We start from the raw sequence: 23105 nt of genomic DNA, 5'->3' as shown, positions 1-23105 counted from the left end.
TTCAAATGCATTTATAGTTTTTTACCTGCTGTACTGGGTATTTTAATTATCCAAAGAAATATTGAAATTTATTATGTCAATTTTAGCAAAAAGATCAGTTTTTAAGTCTACTTTTAGAATGAAACATAAAATGATTTTTAAATATTACATGTATTACTGCCCTTATATTTGTCATATAACTTGGAACACTCTCTATGTATAGAAGTGTTTCTGTATGAACACTTGTTTATTTTAATAAACTTGCAGTGAAGGCTACTCCATAGAAACAAAGAAAAATAAAACATGATGAAATTATTATTTCATTCTGAAGTATGAATGTTATCACTGTTAATCTGTGAGTACAATAACTATATCAATAATCTATTTAGAACCAACATTAAGAAGGTAACTATTTATATCTTTTATTGTAGACATTGTTCACTGTATTAATGATGAATGTCTGGTTGTGTATGTTGTAAATAATGACATAGGTAGTGTGTAGACCATTGATGTCTCTGTTATATTCCAATCGACACCCTAAAAAGCCCTAATATTCAGCAAAAGATATCAACTCTGGATGTAGTGGATACAGTGTAGCTGAAATGTTATTACACTTTGTATCTCAGGTTGGCTCGTATGGATATTGACACTTTTACTAATAAAGCAGAGAACAACTTCTGACCTTCTTATGTCAACCTCAGGTTAACAAGATCGAAATGTTGCTCTCTGCTTTATTAGTAAAAATGTTAAACCCATACTGGCCATCCTAAGATACACTTTTACTTTGAGTGGGTTTCTCATCATCACGAGTTATTACACTTTCAGGCACAAGTTCTTATAAGGTACACAGTATGTAAGTTGTTCTTTTAATTTTATTTACACTACAGTGACCTGTGTAACTATAAAACAGATGTCACTATGAAACAACAAGAGAAACCAAGTCTTAGTACATCAGATGAAGATGAAAATGTCAAAGGTGATTGGAGGAGAGAGAAAGTTCTTGGAACAGGAGGGTTCGGGCGTGTGGATCTGTGGAGAAATCAGGTTAGTTCAGAATTAAACATTCATTTGTTCCATTTGATTTGTGTTTTAACAATCACGAATAATAGGAATAAATAAAACATACTTATTACATTTTGAATGTAAATATGCAGTCTGTTATTTTTGAAATAAACATCACTTTTCTGTTTAAACTCATGTGTTAATCAAATCTTGTATCTATAGCAAGACAAAACCACCGTTACAAATGATGGATATCTGTCCAAAGATTGGACCATCTGTTAAAAGCTGCAACTGTTACAGAACAGGTGATTAACAATAGACCTTAGAATATTGCTGTATTTTTTAGATGTCAAAGAAATGCATTCTGTACACAGTGTAGCAAAAAAAAAAGCTAGTAATTGTGTTAAAATCACACCCAGTATACTTGAAGTTGTATAAAAGACATATAATAACGTAGAAGAAGAAGAAGCTAGAATCATATCCAACATGCATTTACATAGAGAAACATAATACACTGAGGACGGTACAGTATGGACATTTGTGACAATGGTGAACTTTGCACTTTACAGAACAGATTCATTAAGTGTAGACCAATGATTCCATGTAATGTCTCACTACTTATCATTCCTATAAAATGTAGGGTTTTATATTGCTGGCTGTTATGTTCCTCAACTTGCAGTTCAAATCCTCATCACTAAACATGGTTGACCTTTCATTCTTGGGGGGTGTCATAATGTGACAGTGTTACTATTTACAGGTAAAAGAGTAGCCCAAGAGTTGGTGGGTGGAGTTGACTATCTACTTTCTTTCTGAAATTAGAGATGGCTGCCAAAGATAGCCATCAAGTAACTTTGTTTTGTTTCAAATTTCACTTAAACTACAAAATGTAAGCACATTGTGTGACTGACAGCACTTAGTTTTTTAAGTTTTAAATAATATCTAAGACTTACTGTAAACCAGTAGAGAAAAATAAAAAAACTGGACTATTAATAATAATAAACTAAGGTTTAACATTGTTTTTTGTAATAGTGTGTATTACCAGCTGTCTTTTATGTCACAGAAGACAAATGAACCAATTGCTATAAAAGAATGTCGCTGGAAATGATGCCATGATGACTCCAAAACATCGACAAAGGTGGAAGCTAGAAGTTGAAATCATGAGGAAATTAAAACATCCAAATGTTATCACTGCTCGAGGTTCCTTCAGCTTTGGACACCAGTAGTTCCAACCTTCCTCTCCTTGCTATGGAGTACTGTGCTGGTGGTGATTTGAGAAAAGTAAGGTTTGTCCAATTCCATTAAAACTGTGCTATTAAACAATAATGCTAAGCAATTAATTTTTATTTTGTAGAACATTTTGTGAATAAAAAAGCTTTTTATAAAAATATACTCTGTTTTTTTTCTAATAAAGTTCAGAAAATATGAACAACTGTGAAACGTTTTCACTGTTAAGTTACTGTGTAGTTTTATTGTTGTTATCATAAGTCTTCCCCTCTCTTTTTAAACATGTCACCAGTAACCCTATGCAATACTCTTGTATCTTTTTAATTATATCCTCACTGACCCTAACTTCTTATTGCAGGACTGTTCTAAGTTTTCATAGTAAGGTTAAGATTTTTAGATTATGTTATTAGTATAACATTTGATGCATTTAAGCTCCTGGATTATTTGTCTCTAGGTTTCTGTAGTCATGCTTTGCCTCACTCCTTTGAATACTATTACAGTCCCTATTACTTTCTGTAACACCATGAATTCAGCATTGTTCATTTTACTAGAAGGTGGTGAATTCTTGCCTGTGTTGTACTCCATTCCTATTGTTGTTCTAAGAAAATCTTGAAGTTAGAAACTTGTCTCTAGAGCTAACTAATCTGGTGGTTTCATGTCAAGGTAATGGGCACTTCAGACTTCAGCTAATTTGTAATATGTCTTGTGACATTCAGGATACTTAACTTTATTCTTTGCCCAACACAGATTTATATTTTCATTTAAGTTACATTGAAGGTTGGGTTAGCACTAAACTGGTGTTACAACACCAGAGGTCTCAGCTTTCTCTTTCCAACCACACCTATTTTACAACACAAAAGAGGGGCTGTTTACAGCTAACTTTTGTTTATATCACAAATTTTTTAACAATAGCAAAAACTTAGTCTGAAGTGAACAAACAAAAGCAAACTCTTAAAATATTAGCACCATTGTTCATAGTTTATTTGTAGTCTGTATTTGTGTGATGGAATCAGGTTGGATTTTTGAAATATCTGTAACACTGTGTGGTATGTTTATAAGCATTAGAATACGTTATGGACAAGGGACTTTTTGGAATGTTAATAAAAATATTTTAGGATCGTTGGAATAATTTTTGTCTGAGCTAAATTTTTTGCCATTATTATTATTTTACAGTGTTAATTTTATGATTATAAAAAAATACTAAAATAAAGTAAAATAGAAATAACAAATATTAAAATAGTTACTTGTAGACTTTGCAGTGTGATAGAAGATAGAGAGAGTGTGTGTGTGTGTGACAGACTGAAGTGCAAAGTTAGACTTACAAGAATGTTTCTTAGAATTCCAATTAAAATTAAAATTCCAGTTAAATTATTTCCAGGTTTTCAAAACCTTGAGCTTTGGTTGGGCATTCATAAGTATTTATTTTAATTTCCAATCAGAGTGAACTATGAACTTAAAGCAAAACTTCAAATGAATCTGGTTAATTAATCATACTTTTTAAAGCATTGTTCCAACATGTATTTACCTCCCCTTACACTACAGGTACTACCAAACTGCTAGGGTTTCTTTTCCTTTATTCATCTAAATGTTGGTTTGATATTTTTTTCACTTGCTCTAGTCTTTTATACCTCACTTAATTGACCTTGGCGGTGTGTCTCATGACACTCTCTACTTGTGTCAATGTCTCCTCTATCTTGTACTATATAAGCACCTCCTTCAGATAATGTTCTCACTTTTACTCAACAAAGTTTTCACCAATGGGTTTCTCTGTAGTATGACCATTGGAGATACTTTTGAGTGTTATTTGTGTTGCCTGTGTGTTGTAACAAGATAAAAAAAAAAAAATCCCTTCATTTGTGAAGCCAGCTTATGACAAACTTTCGGATTAACATATCTAGCACAGAGGTAACTCAAGTTTCTCGTTTCCTACCCCTGGTATTTAGTGTTGCTCACAACTGGGTTCAGGCTATCCATGATCTTATCTGTGGTGAGATGGAGAAATAACATGAAATCAAGAGGCAACATTTGCAGACAATCCTGGACATTCAGGAGAGTATTCAGATTCACTTTTTCTAGTGGCTTCCTCCACTCATTTGACTTCTCATGAGGCCATTTGTATATTGATGCATGATGTTTTGGGTCTTTCCCAGGTTGGTTTTGAGTGTGTACCTTCCTTAATGGTGGAATGGTATGAGACAAAATCCTTAGTTTTCCTTCTATCATCAGGTATTGCAGTTCATGCAGGGAGGTTTATTGCTCAGTTACATGACGGAAGAGTTGTGCCTTGTTTGTTATATTTGTCAGAACAACATGTTTTCATCTACCATCACTAGATGGAAGCACATTAAGTCTCTCAGAAAATAGACTTGCATCTGGAAATGTGGAGTTTCAGAATAGAGTCTGTGGTCAATTTGAAGAGATCACAGTTTTTGAGTATTTGTTTAACCCTATCTACAGTGCTGTGGTATTTGTAATCCCTCCATCTTATTATTGAAAGCCTCTCAGTGATCCCCATATTACTTTGATTATGATATAGGACTATTGTTAATAACCACCTTGGTTTGATTGTTAGATTCTGCACTTTCCCTAGTTTCTTGGCTGGTGTGTTGTTGGGATTTGTTGTATAGAAATGAGTTGTTGGAAGATGTTTATCTACCTGCTACCACCCTCGGTGAGCTACTCGAGGTCTTTTTCTTCAACCCTTGATGATTTTTGCACCCATTCCAGACTCTTTGGATTTGAGGATCGATGTTGCCTATCTATTTTCATCCCTGTTGACGTTGGCTTCAAGAATTTCCTTGGCTCCTTCAGGGAGGGTCATAGTTCCTTCTCTGTTTGAGTGTACCAACCCTTAACATCAACCCCTTAGCCTGTTGGAGCCCATAATACATTCCACTCATATACAGAAGGTTTCTCTATTAATTTGTAATGATGCTAGTGATGGTGGTGGCTCACTGTATGCTTTTGGGATCTGTGGAGACTCGAATCTGAGAATCTATAGATATATGGGAAACCTTTGCCATAGAGTTATAGGTACTATAGGTCCTTGCATCAAGAGTAATCATTTATTTCACATCTCCATCACCACTATACTCCTAATGTATTGGATTTCCACCTCCATGCAGATCCTTGGATTTTGAAATTTCCTTCCATGGGTATTGGAGACTTGTTGGTCAAGGGAGCAGTGGATAAAGTTGTTTCAGTTCCTCCTGGGTTTTATTCCTTTCTATTTGTTGTGCCCATGAAGACTGGCAATTGGCATCTGGTCATCAACCAGTCTTGTCTAAATCAATTCCTCCAAAGTTCACAGTGAAGTCTTTCCTCAATCTGTGTTGGTATTTTTTGCCAGGACTGTGGATGACCAAGTTGGATATTGCCATTGTCTTTCTGCATGCTATCATAGCAGAGTTGTTCTGCTATTATCTACATTTTGTGCACAAGGATCTGGTGCTGCAGTTCAAGGCTCAGCCCTTCAGACTAACATCAGCTCTATATGTGTTCTACTAAATCATAACCTTTTTTTATCCCTGTTCTTTGGACCTGTGCACGTGCTATTTCATGGTCATGTGGCTATTGCTAGCACCATCTCATCAGTTATTAGAAGGTCACACCCAGATACTGCTTTCCAAAACAACCAAGGCATGGTTTTTTTATCAGAGCTGAGACATCTCTTATTACTCTAAAACAATATACTCCATTTAGGTGTATTTCTCAATGTGTATCTGAGTCAGGCTCAGCCAACTCTCATGTTGTTCCACACTATGAATAGGCAGTCATGGTTTTTTCTCTTTTGTGGATATGGGCATCACTCAAATCTCTTGCCCCCCCACTAGTACAGCGGTAAGTCTCCGGATTTACAATGCTAAAATCAGGGGTACGATTCCCCTCGGTGGGCTCAGCAGATAGCCCAATGTGGCTTTGCTGTAAGAAAACACACTCAAATCTCTTATTCCTTTGGGATGAGCACATACAAGATTCCTTTAGTGGTTTATACATGACCAATGGATCATGAAGAGTGATCCACTGGATTCTACAATCTCTTTATTCAGGGTGGAGATCTTCGATCTTGAATCAAGCTAGACCAGAACAATACTATGATTGGCATTCCTCTGCCTCCACCTCATCCAGAGATCCTTCTTTTCATGGATGCCCTGCTTCAAAGATGGGGCTGCATATCTTAACAGTCAGGAATTCCAGGATCTTTAAATGGATGACAAGACTTCTTTCTACATCAATATTTTAGAGCTTCTTGCTGTTGAAAGGAAAATGTTTCAGTGTTTGAAATTTTGAGGGAAAAGTCATCATGCTTTACTCCAACAATTCTATAGTCATGTCTTACACTTCTCATCGAGAGGAAATTGGGTCCAGGTTTCTTTGTTACCAAAACTTGGATCTTCTGTATTTGGTCCACTTCCACCATATCATCCTACTAGTTTGCTGTGTTGTGGAGGATGGGAAATTTAGTTGCAATTCAGTTGTCTAAACCTAACTGGATTCTTCCAACAGAATAGATGCTTTAACTATGGACTTTATTAGGACTTGCTCTTTGTTTGGAACACAGATAATCAATGCATTTGCCACTCATTGGCATTTTGGTCTCCAGCATCTTATTACTGTTAAGCATTGACAATAGATGCATTCAGTCAGGACATAATTGGAGTGCACTTACGTGCCCATCAATCTATTGATCTTCAACCCAGAGTCCTAACAATCATTCATTCAACTCTTGGTCCCATTCTATTGGTAGCACTGAATTCTGCAACTTATGTCAGGTTTCCACTTCTGTGGTCTTTTTAGGAGTGACCAGTTCTTTAGATGTCTGTTGAGGCAGTCACAATCCAGCATCTTACACTCATCCTTTATGGAGCTCAAGTTTGATGCATGGAGGGTGTGCAGTTGGGGTTTATTCAGTTTCTGTGTCATCCCACGAGTAGCATTTACTGATACAAATGGTACACATATCAACAATGGTAGACTGCAGGGAGGCTAAGCATGCTTCATTCATACGTGCAAACCACGGCCACATTTCTGACCTGGCTTTTCAACAGGGATTTCATGTATTCCACAACCACTTTCTTTAGATGCTTCCTTCAGATGCTGAAAGAGACAAATATTTTATTGAGTCCCCAGTGCTCTCTTGTCTCCTCCAGTCATTCTAGGCTCTCTTTATCCAAATTAGTTAGATGAAACCATCGTTTGGGACAAAGGTGGTGTTACATGCTCTTTTTCAACATCTGTTTGAGCCCTTAGCCTCATGGTCTGTGTCAACTTTCCTTAAAATTTATTTTTTGTTATTTCCAGCCTGTGGACTTCACTAGTCAGAGTTGTTTGTGCAGCATGTGCACAGAATGCTTTATCATTCGATCTATGTCCTTCTATACCCAGACTGGTCTCTCTTACCTATAACACTGGCAGCCAGTTATGTTCAGTGAAAGTTTTGAAGTGTTGCTCACATTAAAGCTTTTAGAGGTGCTAAACAATGTTTTTTTATTAAATGAGAAACTTCTGTTTCGCTGGATTTATCCCCAGTTATTCTGACAGGATGAGTGCAAAAACTGATCCATATTGCTTATTTTGGGCTCTCTTTGGAAGAAAGGAGGTTTCTGGAAGTCGGGTATCATTAGCTTTATCACATTTCTGTGTTCTTAGCAGCCTGGTTGAATTGTCCACTGAAAGATGTGTATGGGCTGGTGTGTGGAATCATAACACTTTTATTTCACATTATTTGCATTATCTGGCAGTATCTTCCTTTCAGGATTTTCATCTACCCCTTGTAGCTGTCTTAATCATGGCTGCTAGATTATAAGGAGATGTATGTTCATTGCTAATATTGTTTTTCTGTCCTTTCCAGGGTAATACTGGTGCAGATTAGATGCTCTGCTGTACACAGGAGGGAGTCTGTTGTCTTTTCATAAATCTGAATGCAGTGTGATTGCTCCTTCCTGGGTCCTTGGATGAGCACTGATTGTTTTGCATTTCTCCCGTCATTTCGGGGGTAAGTGGAGCTTACTTTGTCCACATGTTTGGGGTATTAGGATGAATGTTCATAATTCCAGACTAGATAAGTTCTGTTTCCTCAAATTGAATATGGTAAATGGGATTCCATCATTTCTAGTATGGGGCATTTAGGACTTGAAGAGAGGATTTACTCACGTTGATATTGCTTGGCTTCTTTTTATGATTCTGGTGGATTGGAATGAATCACTCTATAACTAAAAAGTTGGTATCCACATCCACACACACACACATATACTGTAGTTCAAATTCCCAAGCTACCAACATTGTATTTAGGAACTGTAGCCCTATAATTACAACCCCGAGCAAAGGTACCTCAGCTGTCTGGTCGGTGTCTGGCTGATAGTGAGGATAAATCATGTGGAATTCCACATGTGGTTTTTGAATCATTTTCCAGGTGAAGAACGTGCATGCTCTGGATTTAGTGCAGTTTTCCCACTAGGGTGCTAATCTTCTGTTGAGATACCCATGATCTATGTAAATGCATTCTATAGGAAAAATAGATAATGCCCTCATTGGTTGTTCCATCTTATCAATGTTGGATTGTAGCTGTAGTGTGAGACGAGTGTGTGTTTCGTAAGTTAACGTTTTCTTAAACTGAAAATGTACTTCCAATAATATTTACCTCCTAACACACTCCTACCCTTCCTACCCACTAAGAGCTGGTGTTAGAGACTCTAGATTGGGTCAGTCTTGAAAAAGTGACAATAGTAACTAAAGAAGGTGCTTATATACAGTGTCAGAATAGAGAGTGCATTCATGTAGGTGTAGAGTGTCATGAGACCAATATTGTCATGAGCACATAAGTGGGGAATAAAGGGCTGGAACAAGCAAGAAAGATAGGCAAAGTAAGAAATCTTAGCAGTTTACTAATAGTTGTAATATGTAATATTTTGATTTCAGAAAACACTATCATCATTTGAAGACATTGTCTGTTTTAATGATGTTTTAGGCCATTTTCCCTCTTGTGTTATTTTGTTAACACATGTTTTATACTTATAGATTGTATAGTCTGTTTACAGTAAATTTCTTCAAACTATGTACAGATTTCTTTTTAGAAATAGAAGCATTAACTCAGTGATGAAGAGAAAACCCACTTGTAGAGAAAAATATACATGTAAAAACGGCTCGTTTGGGGTTCGCTCCTCTACGTAAAAAATGTTCTCAACCCAAACGAGCCGTTTTTACAGAAGCATTAACTATGTACTAGTAGAAAACTTTTAAAATAATTTTTGTTTGCTAATCTTCATCAGAAATTTGGAAAGCCAGAAAACTGTTGTGGTCTACCAGAAAAGAATGTGAGGATATTTCTCCACCAAATTGCCTCAGCAGTGGAATACCTACACAAGAGACGTATAATTCATCGTGATCTGAAACCAGAAAATATTCTGTTACAAGAAAATGATGGAAAAGTGAGTCACTAATTTATCACATTATTTTACGAAAAGTGGGTCACAAGTTTAGCACATTATTTTAAGAAAAGTAAGTCACTAATTTATCACATTATTTTAGGAAAAGTGGGTCACTAGTTTATCACATTATTTTAAGAAAAGTGGGTCACTAATTTATCACATTATTTTAAGAAAAGTGGGTCACTAGTTTATCACATTATTTTAAGAAAAGTGGGTCACTAGTTTATCACATTATTTTAAGAAAAGTGGGTCACTAGTTTATCACATTATTTTAAGGAAAGTGAGTCACTAATTTATCACATTATTTTAAGGAAAGTGAGTCACTAATTTATCACATTATTTTAAGAAAAGTGGGTCACTAGTTTATCACATTATTTTAAGGAAAGTGGGTCACAAGTTTAGCACATTATTTTAAGAAAAGTAAGTCACTAATTTATCACATTATTTTAAGAAAAGTGGGTCACTAATTTATCACATTATTTTAAGAAAAGTGGGTCACTAGTTTATCACATTATTTTAAGAAAAGTGGGTCACTAATTTATCACATTATTTTAAGAAAAGTGGGTCACTAGTTTATCACATTATTTTAAGAAAAGTGGGTCACTAGTTTATCACATTATTTTAAGAAAAGTGGGTCACTAGTTTATCACATTATTTTAAGAAAAGTGGGTCACTAGTTTATCACATTATTTTAAGAAAAGTGGGTCACTAGTTTATCACATTATTTTAAGGAAAGTGAGTCACTAATTTATCACATTATTTTAAGGAAAGTGAGTCACTAATTTATCACATTATTTTAAGAAAAGTGGGTCACTAGTTTATCACATTATTTTAAGGAAAGTGAGTCACTAATTTATCACATTATTTTAAGAAAAGTGGGTCACTAGTTTATCACATTATTTTAAGAAAAGTGGGTCACTAGTTTATCACATTATTTTAAGAAAAGTGGGTCACTAGTTTATCACATTATTTTAAGGAAAGTGAGTCACTAATTTATCACATTATTTTAAAGAAAGTGAGTCACTAATTTATCACATTATTTTAAGGAAAGTGAGTCACTTATTTATCACATTATTTTAAGGAAAGTGAGTCACTTATTTATCACATTATTTTAAGAAAAGTGGGTCACTAGTTTATCACATTATTTTAAGAAAAGTGGGTCACTAATTTATCACATTATTTTAAGAAATGTGGGTCACTAATTTATCACATTATTTTAAGGAAAGTGAGTCACTAATTTATCACATTATTTTAAGAAAAGTGGGTCACTAGTTTATCACATTATTTTAAGGAAAGTGAGTCACTAATTTATCACATTATTTTAAGAAAAGTGAGTCACTAATTTATCACATTATTTTAAGGAAAGTGAGTCACTAATTTATCACATTATTTTAAGAAAAGTGGGTCACTAGTTTATAACATTATTTTAAGAAAAGTGGGTCACTAGTTTATCACATTATTTTAAGAAAAGTGAGTCACTAATTTATCACATTATTTTAAGGAAAGTGAGTCACTAATTTATCACATTATTTTAAGAAAAGTGGGTCACTAGTTTATAACATTATTTTAAGAAAAGTGGGTCACTAGTTTATCACATTATTTTAAGAAAAGTGGGTCACTAGTTTATCACATTATTTTAAGAAAAGTGAGTCACTAATTTATCACATTATTTTAATGTTAATGTAAGTTAATAAAAAATATTGAGGTTGAAAAAGACTACAAAGGTTTATAATAATTTATATTGTGAAAAATATTTGTATTATAATATCAATAATTCTATCAAAAATGTTTATCTTTTGTACAAGAAAAAAAATGTTTTTCATTTGATGGTTATGCCTAAAAATACTGTGATTTCCCACTATATTTCAACAGTTGCAGTACAAACTGATTGATCTAGGTTATGCCAAAGAATTGGACCAAGGGAGCATTTGCACATCATTCGTGGGAACTTTACAATATTTGGTAAGTTTTATATAATTTAATTTAAAACAAGCTACTTATAAGATTGTTTATAATAAAGAGTTATGAGACATCTTATTAAATCCTTTTTATCTTTTTATTTTAGGTGTTTATTTTCTGATGGAAATAATTTTTTGTGGAAGTACTTTATCTTAGAAGTTTTCATTTCACTGTCAGTTTAGAACACTAACACAAAAAGTTTCCTTTTTTTATGCATATAATTTAGGAGTGAATCAGTTATATATATATATATATACATAAATTGTTATTATTCTGTTACTTCCACAGTGTGTGCAGGTTGTAGTTTAGTCTATGGAGGGAAAGATGATGAGGTAGCTTTTTTGAAGATGTTCTAGATTATTTGTTTCTGTTTTGGTAATGTTAAAGTGCTTCCTATAATAATCTTTCTAATTCTTCAAAATACCTAGTATTGAGTAAAAATTTTCTGCACAGGTTCTTGTTTCTACTTTGTGCAAGAGTTTTTTGAATGATTTTATCTAAAGGTACTCTTACAATTCTGATTTCAAGCTTGTATTGATAAAAAATATCAACAGCTACTATACCACTTGTAAACATTGAGTTTTTATTACAAAGGGTTTACAATAAGTGGGTGTCACAAGAGAACACTGTAGATATAAAATGAGAACTTTACTCATTCCATGTGACTAGGTGAATAATTGGTTTTCATGCAGTAAAAGGGGTCTCCCATCACATTCCTAAATCCAGAACTGATAGTTGAAAGATTTTCAATTTGAATTTCAAACACTTCTCATACCAGCTATTTCTGATGTCTTATTTTGTAAAAATACTCAATGATTTAAAAAACTGGTTGAATTATGTAATAGCAAATTTTAAATCTAATAAAATATTTTTGAAAAGTTAATAAAAAGAGATGGTCAGATTAGAACTATTAAATTTGGTGTTTAAATGTCAGCAGGTACAAAAAGAATTTCTCAAATATTGTTTTCATCATACTTTGCATTAAGTCTTATGTCTGTGTTCTGTGCATTACAGGCCCCTGAACTGTTCCACAGTAAAAGGTATTCCTATACAGTTGACTACTGGAGTCTGGGTCTTGTTACTCATGAGATAATTGTTGGGTATCGCCCCTTTCTTCCCTCTCTGTCACCAGCACAGTGGTAAGTTTCTTTCTCCTTTTCTGTTATTTGGGAGAATCCATAGTTACATCATCAGTGCTTGTCAGCCAATCAGCGCTCACATAGATGGGTATTTCTCGTTTTCAAAGCGGCATAGAAACACCAATGCGATCGTTCACAAGATGGAAAAAAGAGGCCTCGTTCACCAGATTGTCTTGTTTCTGGCAAATCTAAAAGGACTAAAACTTTGAATCAAAAATTTAGGAAGGAGTATAGTGCAAAATATCCAGTCATTGCATCAAAACTTAGTGACAGTCATGTGTTTTGTACAGTTTGTCACATCTATTTTTTCTGTGGTGCATGGCAGGATAAACGATTGTTCCAGACATACAAAATCAGCATCTCACCACGAAAAGGCTGAGGTGAAGACAAAAATGATGCAGATAATGACATTTATGAGTAAGAATTCAGAATATGAAACCATAAATGCAGAAGTGATGTTCACGTAAATCGTCATTGCTCATAATTTATTCCTAGCTGTAGCCGATCATACAGGACATCTATTCAGAAAAATGTTCCCAGACTCTGATATAGCAAAAAAATATGGCTGTGCTAGAACCAAAACTACAGCCATTGCACAAATGTTGGGTTTTGAAGATGACAAAATGATTTCAAGCATACTTATTAACAGTGTTTACAGTTTAGCCACAGATGGATCCACAGACATGGATGACTCAAAACTGTATCCAGTGGTTGTACGATATCTGTAGGGGCTCTGTCTACAATCATTGTGCTCAGTCATTTGAAATAGTTGGCATCTCTGCAATAAGAACCTTCTATTTTTTCTATTTGCTGAGATATGGCCACATTTATTGAATTACAGTAGCTCAACCCACCATTTTCCATTTTTGGAAATACTTTCTTATGTACGCCTACTTTTTTCTGTAATGTGTTAATAACCAGATGAAAATTTGTATTGTCCTCCACATGGTTTTCTGAGCCTCTGCAAAATATTTATACAGGAAACCCTTTCTTTCCATGTTACATTCCAAGTGGTAAGATAAGAAATTATTGAGGTGAAAAGAATCATATATTCAATGATCCAAGTACAACTTAGGTACTAAGCCTGGTAAATTATAGTGTAATCTCTTGGTATTGACAGCTTAGGTACTAAGCCAGGTAAATTATAGTGTAATCTCTTGGTATTGACAACTTAGTTACTAAGCCTGGTAAATTATAGTGTAATCTCTTGGTATTGACAACTTAGTTACTAAGCCTGGTAAATTATAGTGTAATCTCTTGGTATTGACAACTTAGTTACTAAGCCAGGTAAATTATAGTATAATCTCTTGGTATTGACAACTTAGGTACTAAGTCTGGTAAATTATAGTGTAATATCTTGGTATTGACAACTTAGTTACTAAACCAGGTAAATTATAGTGTAATCTCTCGGTATTGACAACTTAGTTACTAAGCCTGGTAAATTATAGTGTAATCTCTTGGTATTGACAACTTAGTTACTAAGCCTGGTAAATTATAGTGTAATCTCTTGGTATTGACAACTTAGTTACTAAGCCTGGTAAATTATAGTGTAATCTCTTGGTATTGACAACTTAGTTACTAAGCCAGGTAAATTATAGTGTAATCTCTTGGTATTGACAACTTAGGTACTAAGCCAGGTAAATTATAGTGTAATTTATTGGTATTGATACAGTAATTTATTGATTTTTAAAATGCATTTTTTTATTTCAAAATGCATATATGAAACCTCAAAAAGTTATTTTGTGTTACATTCTACATGTGTAAAATTTGGCAAGGTATAACAACTCACGGCTAGCAGCAAACAAATAGAAAGTTCATGACTAGAAAGTGTGATTGTTTTTTGTGTTTTAATAAAATTAACTGAAAGTTAAGAACTTGTTTGAAAAACTAACAATGCATGTACATATATTCTATTATAACTGAAATGTGACTATTTCACAAAATACTGCTTCACTAGAAAAAACCAGAGACATATCACTTCCTAAAGGCCGATTTTCTACTATTGGATAGGGTTACAAGAGTGCACACATGCTGTGTCATTCAATTTCAGTGATGTTTGTCAAATTCTACTCAAAGGACAATAACATAAATTTTATGTATTTCCTTTGTTTTCTTCCTACAAATTTTTGCAAAGCTGTTCTAATAAAACTACTGTATTTTTGTTGATGAAAACAAGCATTATTTGGTAGCATTGATTGTAAATCAGAAAAATACTAAACATTACATTATCAAGTTTTATAGGATGTTAACCTTGTACATGCTTCTGGAAGAGTTTATGCCAGTGTAATAAGAGAAGCGTCATGGTCAATCAGATTCAATAAGGCTTAGGAAAGAGTTTTGATTTATTATGGATATTTATTTCTAAAAAAACTTAATTATTTGTTAAATATCATTGTTAAAAAAGTAATTGTGATATTTAACGTATTCCTAAGTAAAATAATTAATTGTGAAAATAATTGTCTATAAATTTCATAAGAATAAAGTAATTTATCTATGTGATAGAATTAGTACAAATTTTTGTCACAGTGTGCAATAGGTAATATATAATTCAATGGAAACACATTTAATCCAATTTTACACGAACAAAGATGATACAACTTAACTACTTTATTTAGAAAAAAAAATGTGATTATACTAAATGACCTCTTAAAATATTTTAAAATGATATATAAGGTGGAATTCAAAGTTTTATAAGCAATGTTAAAAATGTAGTAGTATCAGAAGTTATTTAAAAACTGTTTTGAAATCTAATTCCATCATCACATTGAAAAACATAAGAAATGATTTCAACTTTATATGTTTGAAAATACACAATATGACAAAATGGTTCAGTAGCATGATACACGACTTGATCTGATTAGCAAGAACAACATATCTTTCTATAGCTGGTATATGAAACACATAAAGGCCACATAAAACATATCAAAGTGCAGTATACATAAATGCAGAATTGAACTGAAAACATGCCAATCTATGAAGAATTCTGAATAGCATTGACACAAAATCGCTCAGATTACAGTTCATTGAACACAAAAGTATTGTGTACGAACAAAATTGCAAATTCTGTTATTAGATCCAAACCTGCATGGTGAATTGGGGAACTTTCCACAAAAAATCAATATTTTATTTATGATCAACAAAACTTAAACAGTTACTTACCAACTTTGGGGCAACTACAATCTTGAAAGTGTCTCGTGTCTGCTTTGTGATAACGACAATATTTCTTGTAACAGTCTCAATCTTACGTGGATCTGATCCAGTGTATGGACCCTCACCTCCTTTATACAATACTGTATCACTATGTGCAGCATTTGAATCAATTTACAATTGGGATCTGACACTCATACATAAAAATACATTCAGAGGATTATATCATTGATTAAAGAGTAAACCATAGAACATGCACTAGTTATATATACATATGGAAAATGTTTTAAAAAAGCATATCAGTATATAATAATATATTATAAAAGTTCCAAAATAAGAGCTGTGGTTTAGTAAACCAGGATTTTTGTGGTTTTGTGTAAACTCATCATTCCAGTATATTTTATGTTTGATACAATAATATGTAGAAAGTTACTAAAAGAGAAGAAGGAAATGGCATTGTATGTGAATATGAAAGTTTAATAATTTGTTTCTTTTGTCATGTATATATGAAATATTATTTTCAATGTGCATACAGTTCAAAGTCTCGAGACTTATGTATTACTAACTGATGTATATAACCATAAATTTTAAAGCCAAAACAAAACACATTAAACTTAAAATATTCTGCATTTTATAAAAAAGATCCCATGGTACAAGTTACAATGTGTGATTATAAAATGTATCCTAGGTTTTGGAGGTGACTGAAAAAGGAGGACCCACAATGTGGTGGGGATACACCTCATTCTGGGTCCTGCTTTTCAGTTACCCCCAAAACCTAGGATACATTTGAAGTCAAGTATTATTTGAAGTCAAAAGTTTAGTATTTCAGAAACACTAACTTTTAAATAACACAGCACTCTCTATCACTAAAAGTTAAAAATTAGTCCCTATAATTTCAAAGCAGATATCCTAATAAAATATCTAACTTAAATGAAATGAATGATTTTTATTTCTCCTTACAAAAATGAGTTTTAAGTATTAAATGATTATATTTCTAAGCTAATGTAGTTTAACATTTTATAGGATACCATTTGCTGAAAAGAAGTCGTCATCAACTATCACAATGTACTTAGACAATGAAGGAAAAATCCACTGCTCAGAAGAAATGTCTCCATATAATAATATTTCAAGGTTAGTAGATTGAATTGTGTTGTAATTGTGGGATACATATGTTTTTAATTGCAGTATTTTTTACATGTAATGAGAAAAATACTTTCAGTATCTGGCCATAATTTAATGATCAGGGTGTTTGTTGTTACAAAACTCAGATCTGCTTGACTTTTTAATGTTGCTGTTGTGATTAAATTAATATGGTTAACTTGTGCAGAAATATTATTCATGTTTCATACCTGGTTTAATGATAGAGAGAGAGTTTGAAATTTTTTATTCTCTATAGTAGGTAATGTCTATTCATGTCTGAGATGGTATTGCAGGGATACATAATCTGGGTTGAAAGATTACCACTGTAATATCTTTGCTGGTTGATTGGTGGTGTTCTCAACCAAAGCTGTGAGAGAACAGAGGTCACAAGGTGACATTGTCAACTGTTTAAAGAAACTAGGTTTACTTGTTGATTTCAACTGCTTTCTTAGCTTACTGCTACTTGGTTTTCATCATGACTAGTTTGGCAGAGAGATGGAAAGTTGAGAAACAAGTCAGTGATCCATTAGAGGTGATTGTGCATTTGTTTGTGTAGTTACACACATACAGTTTGGTTATTTTGTTCTGTCTAAATAAGGACTGTTTTCACTGTCCCTTAAACATGCCCAGTCTGTTTGTTTTGTATGTGACTTAAATCTCAGTTAAGTTATCAACTACAGAACACTTCCACTATTTCCTGCCCAAGTCTACTGTTATTTGTGGGTTTGTCTATCTGACACTAGAAGGGAAAAATTGCTTTTGGCTGAAATTGATACAGTTAAGTATTTAAAATGTTATTAATGGCTCAAACTCGTTAGGTTAACAGTTTGTATGAGAGATTAACAGGTTTAGCTGTGTTATTTGTTTTAAGTTTGAATCAATATTGAAATTTGTTGCTATTCAACTATTAGATGGATGAGGGCAATCAAAACCAATTTAATACTTAGTAGGGATAGTTTTAGTTTATTAAATAAAATACACTTTTCTATTTATATTTTTAATCATCTAAAAATTGATTAACTGACAAACAAATATTTTATTTTCCGTAGTGTTAAAAAGGAAAATGTTTCTACTGGTAACATATTGTAACTAACAAAACTACATTTTTATTATACCTAGTGTGAGCAATTATTTATGTTATGGTAACATACTCTCTACTTTTAATGACTAAAGTTTTTATTATACCTAGTGTGAGCAATTATTTATGTTATGGTAACATACTCTCTACTTTTAATGACTAAAGTTTTTATTATACCTAGTGTGAGCAATTATTTATGTTATGGTAACATACTCTCTACTTTTAATGACTAAAGTTTTTATTATACCTAGTGTGAGCAATTATTTATGTTATGGTAACATACTCTCTACTTTTAATGACTAAAGTTTTTATTATACCTAGTGTGAGCAATTATTTATGTTATGGTAACATACTCTCTACTTTTAATGACTAAAGTTTTTATTATACCTAGTGTGAGCAATTATTTATGTTATGGTAACATACTCTACTTTTAATGACTAAAGTTTTTATTATACCTAGTGTGAGCAATTATTTATGTTATGGTAACATACTCTCTACTTTTAATGACTAAAGTTTTTATTATACCTAGTGTGAGCAATTATTTATGTTATGGTAACATACTCTCTACTTTTAATGACTAAAGTTTTTATTATACCTAGTGTGAGCAATTATTTATGTTATGGTAACATACTCTCTACTTTTAATGACTAAAGTTGCTATTTTTGTAACTATAAATGCACTTTAAGGAACGTTAGGCTCAAGCAACATAAAACTGAAACTACTCTAAAGTAACTAAATGTGCTTTAAGAAATATTAGGCCTAAGCAACATGAAACTGAAACTGCTCAAAAGTGAATAAATGTTCTTTAATGAACATTAGGATTAAGCAACATGAAACTAACACGACTTTAAAGTTACCTTAAAGGGAGTGAAATGATTTACAGAAAGGTTTATGTAGATCTTCTGTGAGTTTATCATTTTTGCTGTTATTCTATTCCTAATCTCTTTGTAAATAGTTATTAAAATGGCTGAAGAATGAGATGTTATAGGAGTATTGTCAGTTATGACCAAATATCTTCCCTCTTTCTCTGCTGAGTTAGAAATTGCTAGTGAAGATATCCCACATGTTAGAATGTCTTCCCTTTTTATTCTTTATACTGAAAGTACAGAAAATGTATTTCACAGGAAAATCTACTTTGTGAATTATTTTAGATTTGATACACTGGTAGATCTTTACAACCAACAATTATGTGTCAGATTGAGTTTGAATATAAACCACATGTGTAATGTTATTCAACAAAAAATGCTCAATTTTGGCCAGAAGTTTTGTGCAAGGCTACTCAAAAAGTCATGTGAGCTGTTGTTCTGAAATGTTTACTATAGCTTTACTTAACAGTAAAAGTGGACAGTTTTTAGTTCTATTTTATTCTTTGGATTAAAGATGGCTGATTTGTAGCAGCACAACTGTAATGTGAAAGGATGTGCAGGTACATAAGTATTGGTTAGGCCAAGCAAACTAAATTAACAGTTCCAGCTAAAGTTTTCAAAGGAATCATATGAGTGGATGGTTATTATTTATTATTCATTGTACAAATTTACTAGTTTATAAAATTATCCAAATTAAAGAGGGTTTAGTGTCATGCAATATTAGTTTAAGCAATTGGCATAAATAATGATGATTGATACAGCTGTACAGATTGCATGTGGACAATGACAAGAATCTGTTAATCTAAATTCCATGGTGTTAGTATAAAGGAAGCTATTAACACTGTTTTGAGGAGGAAAACTACCACCACCATAACTATTCTCCTGGCTGTCTTCAACCAGATATGGCAGGAGAATGTCTTTCCTGGTGCTTGGTGCCAAGCTATTGTACTCCTTATTCTTAAACCTGGGAAAGATCCAAAGATTCCTTCAAATTACTGTCCCATTGCTTTGACAAGCTGTCTCAGTAAGATCTTAAAGAGGATGATTAATGCTTATCTCGTTTGGTTACTTGAATCAAGCAACCTTCTCTCACCCACTCAGTTTGGGTTCCGAATACAATGCTCCACGATAGACCATTTAATTCGCCTTGAAACATAAGTCAGAGAAGCCTTTTTGAAGCAACAACATCTTGTTTCTATTTGTGTTTTTATTTAGAGAAAGCTTATGATACAACATGGAGATATGGCATCTTGTGAGACTTTCACTCATATGGATTGCATGGCAATTTGCCACTTTTTATTAAGCATTTTTTAATGAACTGCCGATTCCAGGTCTGGGTGGGCTCAACACTTTCCTGTTTTTTTCCACAAGAACTTAGAGTTCCTCAGGGCTGTGTTCTGAGTGTCACACTTTTCATTATCAAGAATAATGCCATTAATGAACAGCTACTCCCTACAGCTGCAAATGGTCTTTTTGTTGATGACTTTCACATGTCAGTCATCAAACATGAGGTTTATTGAACAGCAACTACAAACTGCAATCAATCATATACTTAAGTGGACCACAGCAAATGGTTTTCAACTTTCTCTCTCTAAAACTGTGTACATTTATGCTGCCAACGGATGATTCATCCAGACCTAGAACTTCGTATTGATGATGCTGTACTACCTGTCATTCCTGAGGCTAAGTTCGTAGGTCTTATATTTGTAAATTAAACTTTACTTTTCATATCAAGCAACTTTGTGTCAAATGTATAAGAGCATTGAACATTCTCTGTGTTTTCTCTTCCACTTCATGGGGAGCAGTTCGATGCTTGATGCTTAAAATTTATCTTGCCCTTATCAGATCCAAACTTGACTATGGTTTATGGTTCTGCCAGAATCTTAGCATTGAAAATGCTGGATACTATCCACCATCAGGGGCTTTGGCTTTGCACTGGGGCCTTTTGTACTTCTCCAGTCCAAAGTTTCTATGTGGAGTCCCATGAATCCCCTCTGTATATTTGCCATTTGCAACTGTCTCTTATGTGTGCTTCCAAACTTTGCTCTTTTCCACAGCATTCTACTTGGGGCTGTGTTTTCCATCCTCAGTGGGTTACACTTTTCTATAATAGTAAATCTGCCATTGTGACTTTTAGCCTTCATATTCTGGTGCAATCAGAAAAATTAGATATATCTTTGAATAGCATAGCAGTATCAACAGTTCGGTCACATCCACCATGGCTAATTACTATGCCCAACTGTGACCTATCTTTGAGTCATCTGAGGAAGGTCGGTACTCATGATTGGAAATATTGCTCTTTGTTTTCTGAACATCTTTCAAAAAATCCTTCTTTTCCCATGTATATGGATGGTTCATAATCAGGGTGATTCTCTAGGTTCTGCCATGGTTTGTTACAGTTTATTGTAGCACACAGAATACCCTTTACAGTTTCTGTGTTCATTTCTGAATTGCATGCTGTTTCTCTTGCCCTGAATCATATTGAAACTATGCAATATATGAATTGTTCAATCTATACTCAGCTGTCTATTGGCTCTAACACCATTCCATGTTATTTACCATCTTATTCTTATCAATATCCAAAACAAACTGACCCATCTCTCTCTGTCCAGGTTTTTTGGATACCAGGTCATCTTGGTATTTGTGGGAATGAGCTAGTTGATAGAGCGGCAAAGTCCATTTGCTCTGGCCCTGTCACCACCATCCATGTTCCATACATGGTCTGTGGTCCGGTTATCAAAACCTGACTATACATCAGTTGGCAGTTGACCTGGAGTGAGCAATGAAATAATAAGCTTTCTCAAATCAAACCTTCTTTAGCTCTTTGTCCACCTTGTTTCTGTAAAGATCGAAGGGAGGAAGTTGTTTTGGCTACACATTGGTCACAGTTTTTTAATTAACCACTTCCTTTTATCTAGTACTGATGCACCAATGTGTGGTCTGTGTTGCACTCAGGTCATAATCATACATATTTTATTATCATGCCATTGTTACAACCAAGAAAGACAATGCCAATTTAAACATATTTTTAAGGTAGGTTTGCCCTTGACCTCAGCCAATGTCTTAGATGATACTGGCCACCTCACTCATGTTTTTACATTTTTAAGAGTCATTGGTCTTTTAAACTTAATTTAAGGTTTTTATTGGACTATACACTGTTTTAGCATGATTTCTTTCACACATTTTCATTTTGTTTTGACCTGAACCCAGGACTGGAAAGGTCAACTTCAGGTGACTGACAGCAAGATTGAACTTAATGCTTCAGTCTTCCTGGCAGGTCTTAATTTTACATATTTTTACCTTCATTTCCATATACCATTATAGTATACTACATTTTGTTTGGCACAGATTGCTTAGTAGCTTTGTGCCAATAAACATGAAATACCTACCTACCTACCACCACCATATATTTTAAAGAATCTGATTGGTTCTGTAAAGTAAAGGTCTGTTCTGAATATTATGATTACAATCCTAAAGCTGATATTAGTTACTCTTGAGTATCACTTTTTTACTTGCTGTAGTTTTTGGTGTGTATTGACACAATTTCATGATATCAAAAACACCTTAGGTGTGGTTTAGAAAAGGATTGAGAGTGGTACTTAAAGGAATAAAATCAAATAGGTGGCCAAACTGCACCATGATTTTCAAGAACTTTTTGTGATAAAATTACTATCAATGCTATAATTGTAGCTACCATTTTGTTGACCAATACTGATTTCATTACTTTAAGTTGCAAGATCAGTCATTTTATGGCTGTACCTTTTTATCACATCTAAATTGTTTCTGGTTAGATGAACTTTATACTGTCCAGCTAAAGTTTGTTCCTCCCCAAATTTTCAACTAACCCTTTTACAATAGGTAGTTTAGAGTCTGCATGTCACAGTATTTTACAGAGTTCTATTTAAATTTCAAACTATGTTACTATCAGTGATTCCAAGTAAACTTGACATTAGAAACATAGTTAATAAATCTAATGTTAATATTATATATGTTTTAAGTTTTTAATTTTATAAGGATTTATTAACAAATCCTCACTTTCCAGTAGTATGAGGATTGTAACATTTGCTCTTGAGGATTTTTCTCTTCTCTCATTTATTTACTGCCCTTACAAAAAGAATGAAATTATCATAAACTGTTGATTATA

At 33.4% G+C, this 23105-nt stretch overlaps 1 protein-coding gene across 1 annotated transcript in view; it reads left to right on the top strand.

Moving 5' to 3' along the window:
- Window positions 1-889: 889 nt before the first annotated feature.
- Window positions 890-23105, top strand: part of LOC143256210 (inhibitor of nuclear factor kappa-B kinase subunit alpha-like) — a 31343-nt gene continuing 9127 nt past the window's right edge. Inside the window, exons 1-6 of the mRNA XM_076513095.1 lie at window positions 890-1023; window positions 2042-2259; window positions 9474-9632; window positions 11505-11594; window positions 12606-12730; window positions 16901-17008. Coding sequence (XP_076369210.1) covers window positions 2161-2259; window positions 9474-9632; window positions 11505-11594; window positions 12606-12730; window positions 16901-17008 — 581 coding nt within the window. The 5' untranslated portion in view covers window positions 890-1023; window positions 2042-2160. The remainder of the gene's footprint in view (window positions 1024-2041; window positions 2260-9473; window positions 9633-11504; window positions 11595-12605; window positions 12731-16900; window positions 17009-23105) is intronic.

This window comes from Tachypleus tridentatus, chromosome 7 (assembly GCF_004210375.1).
Source record: "Tachypleus tridentatus isolate NWPU-2018 chromosome 7, ASM421037v1, whole genome shotgun sequence".
Classification (NCBI taxonomy): domain Eukaryota; kingdom Metazoa; phylum Arthropoda; class Merostomata; order Xiphosura; family Limulidae; genus Tachypleus; species Tachypleus tridentatus.
This window is presented reverse-complemented; position numbering and strand designations above follow the sequence as displayed.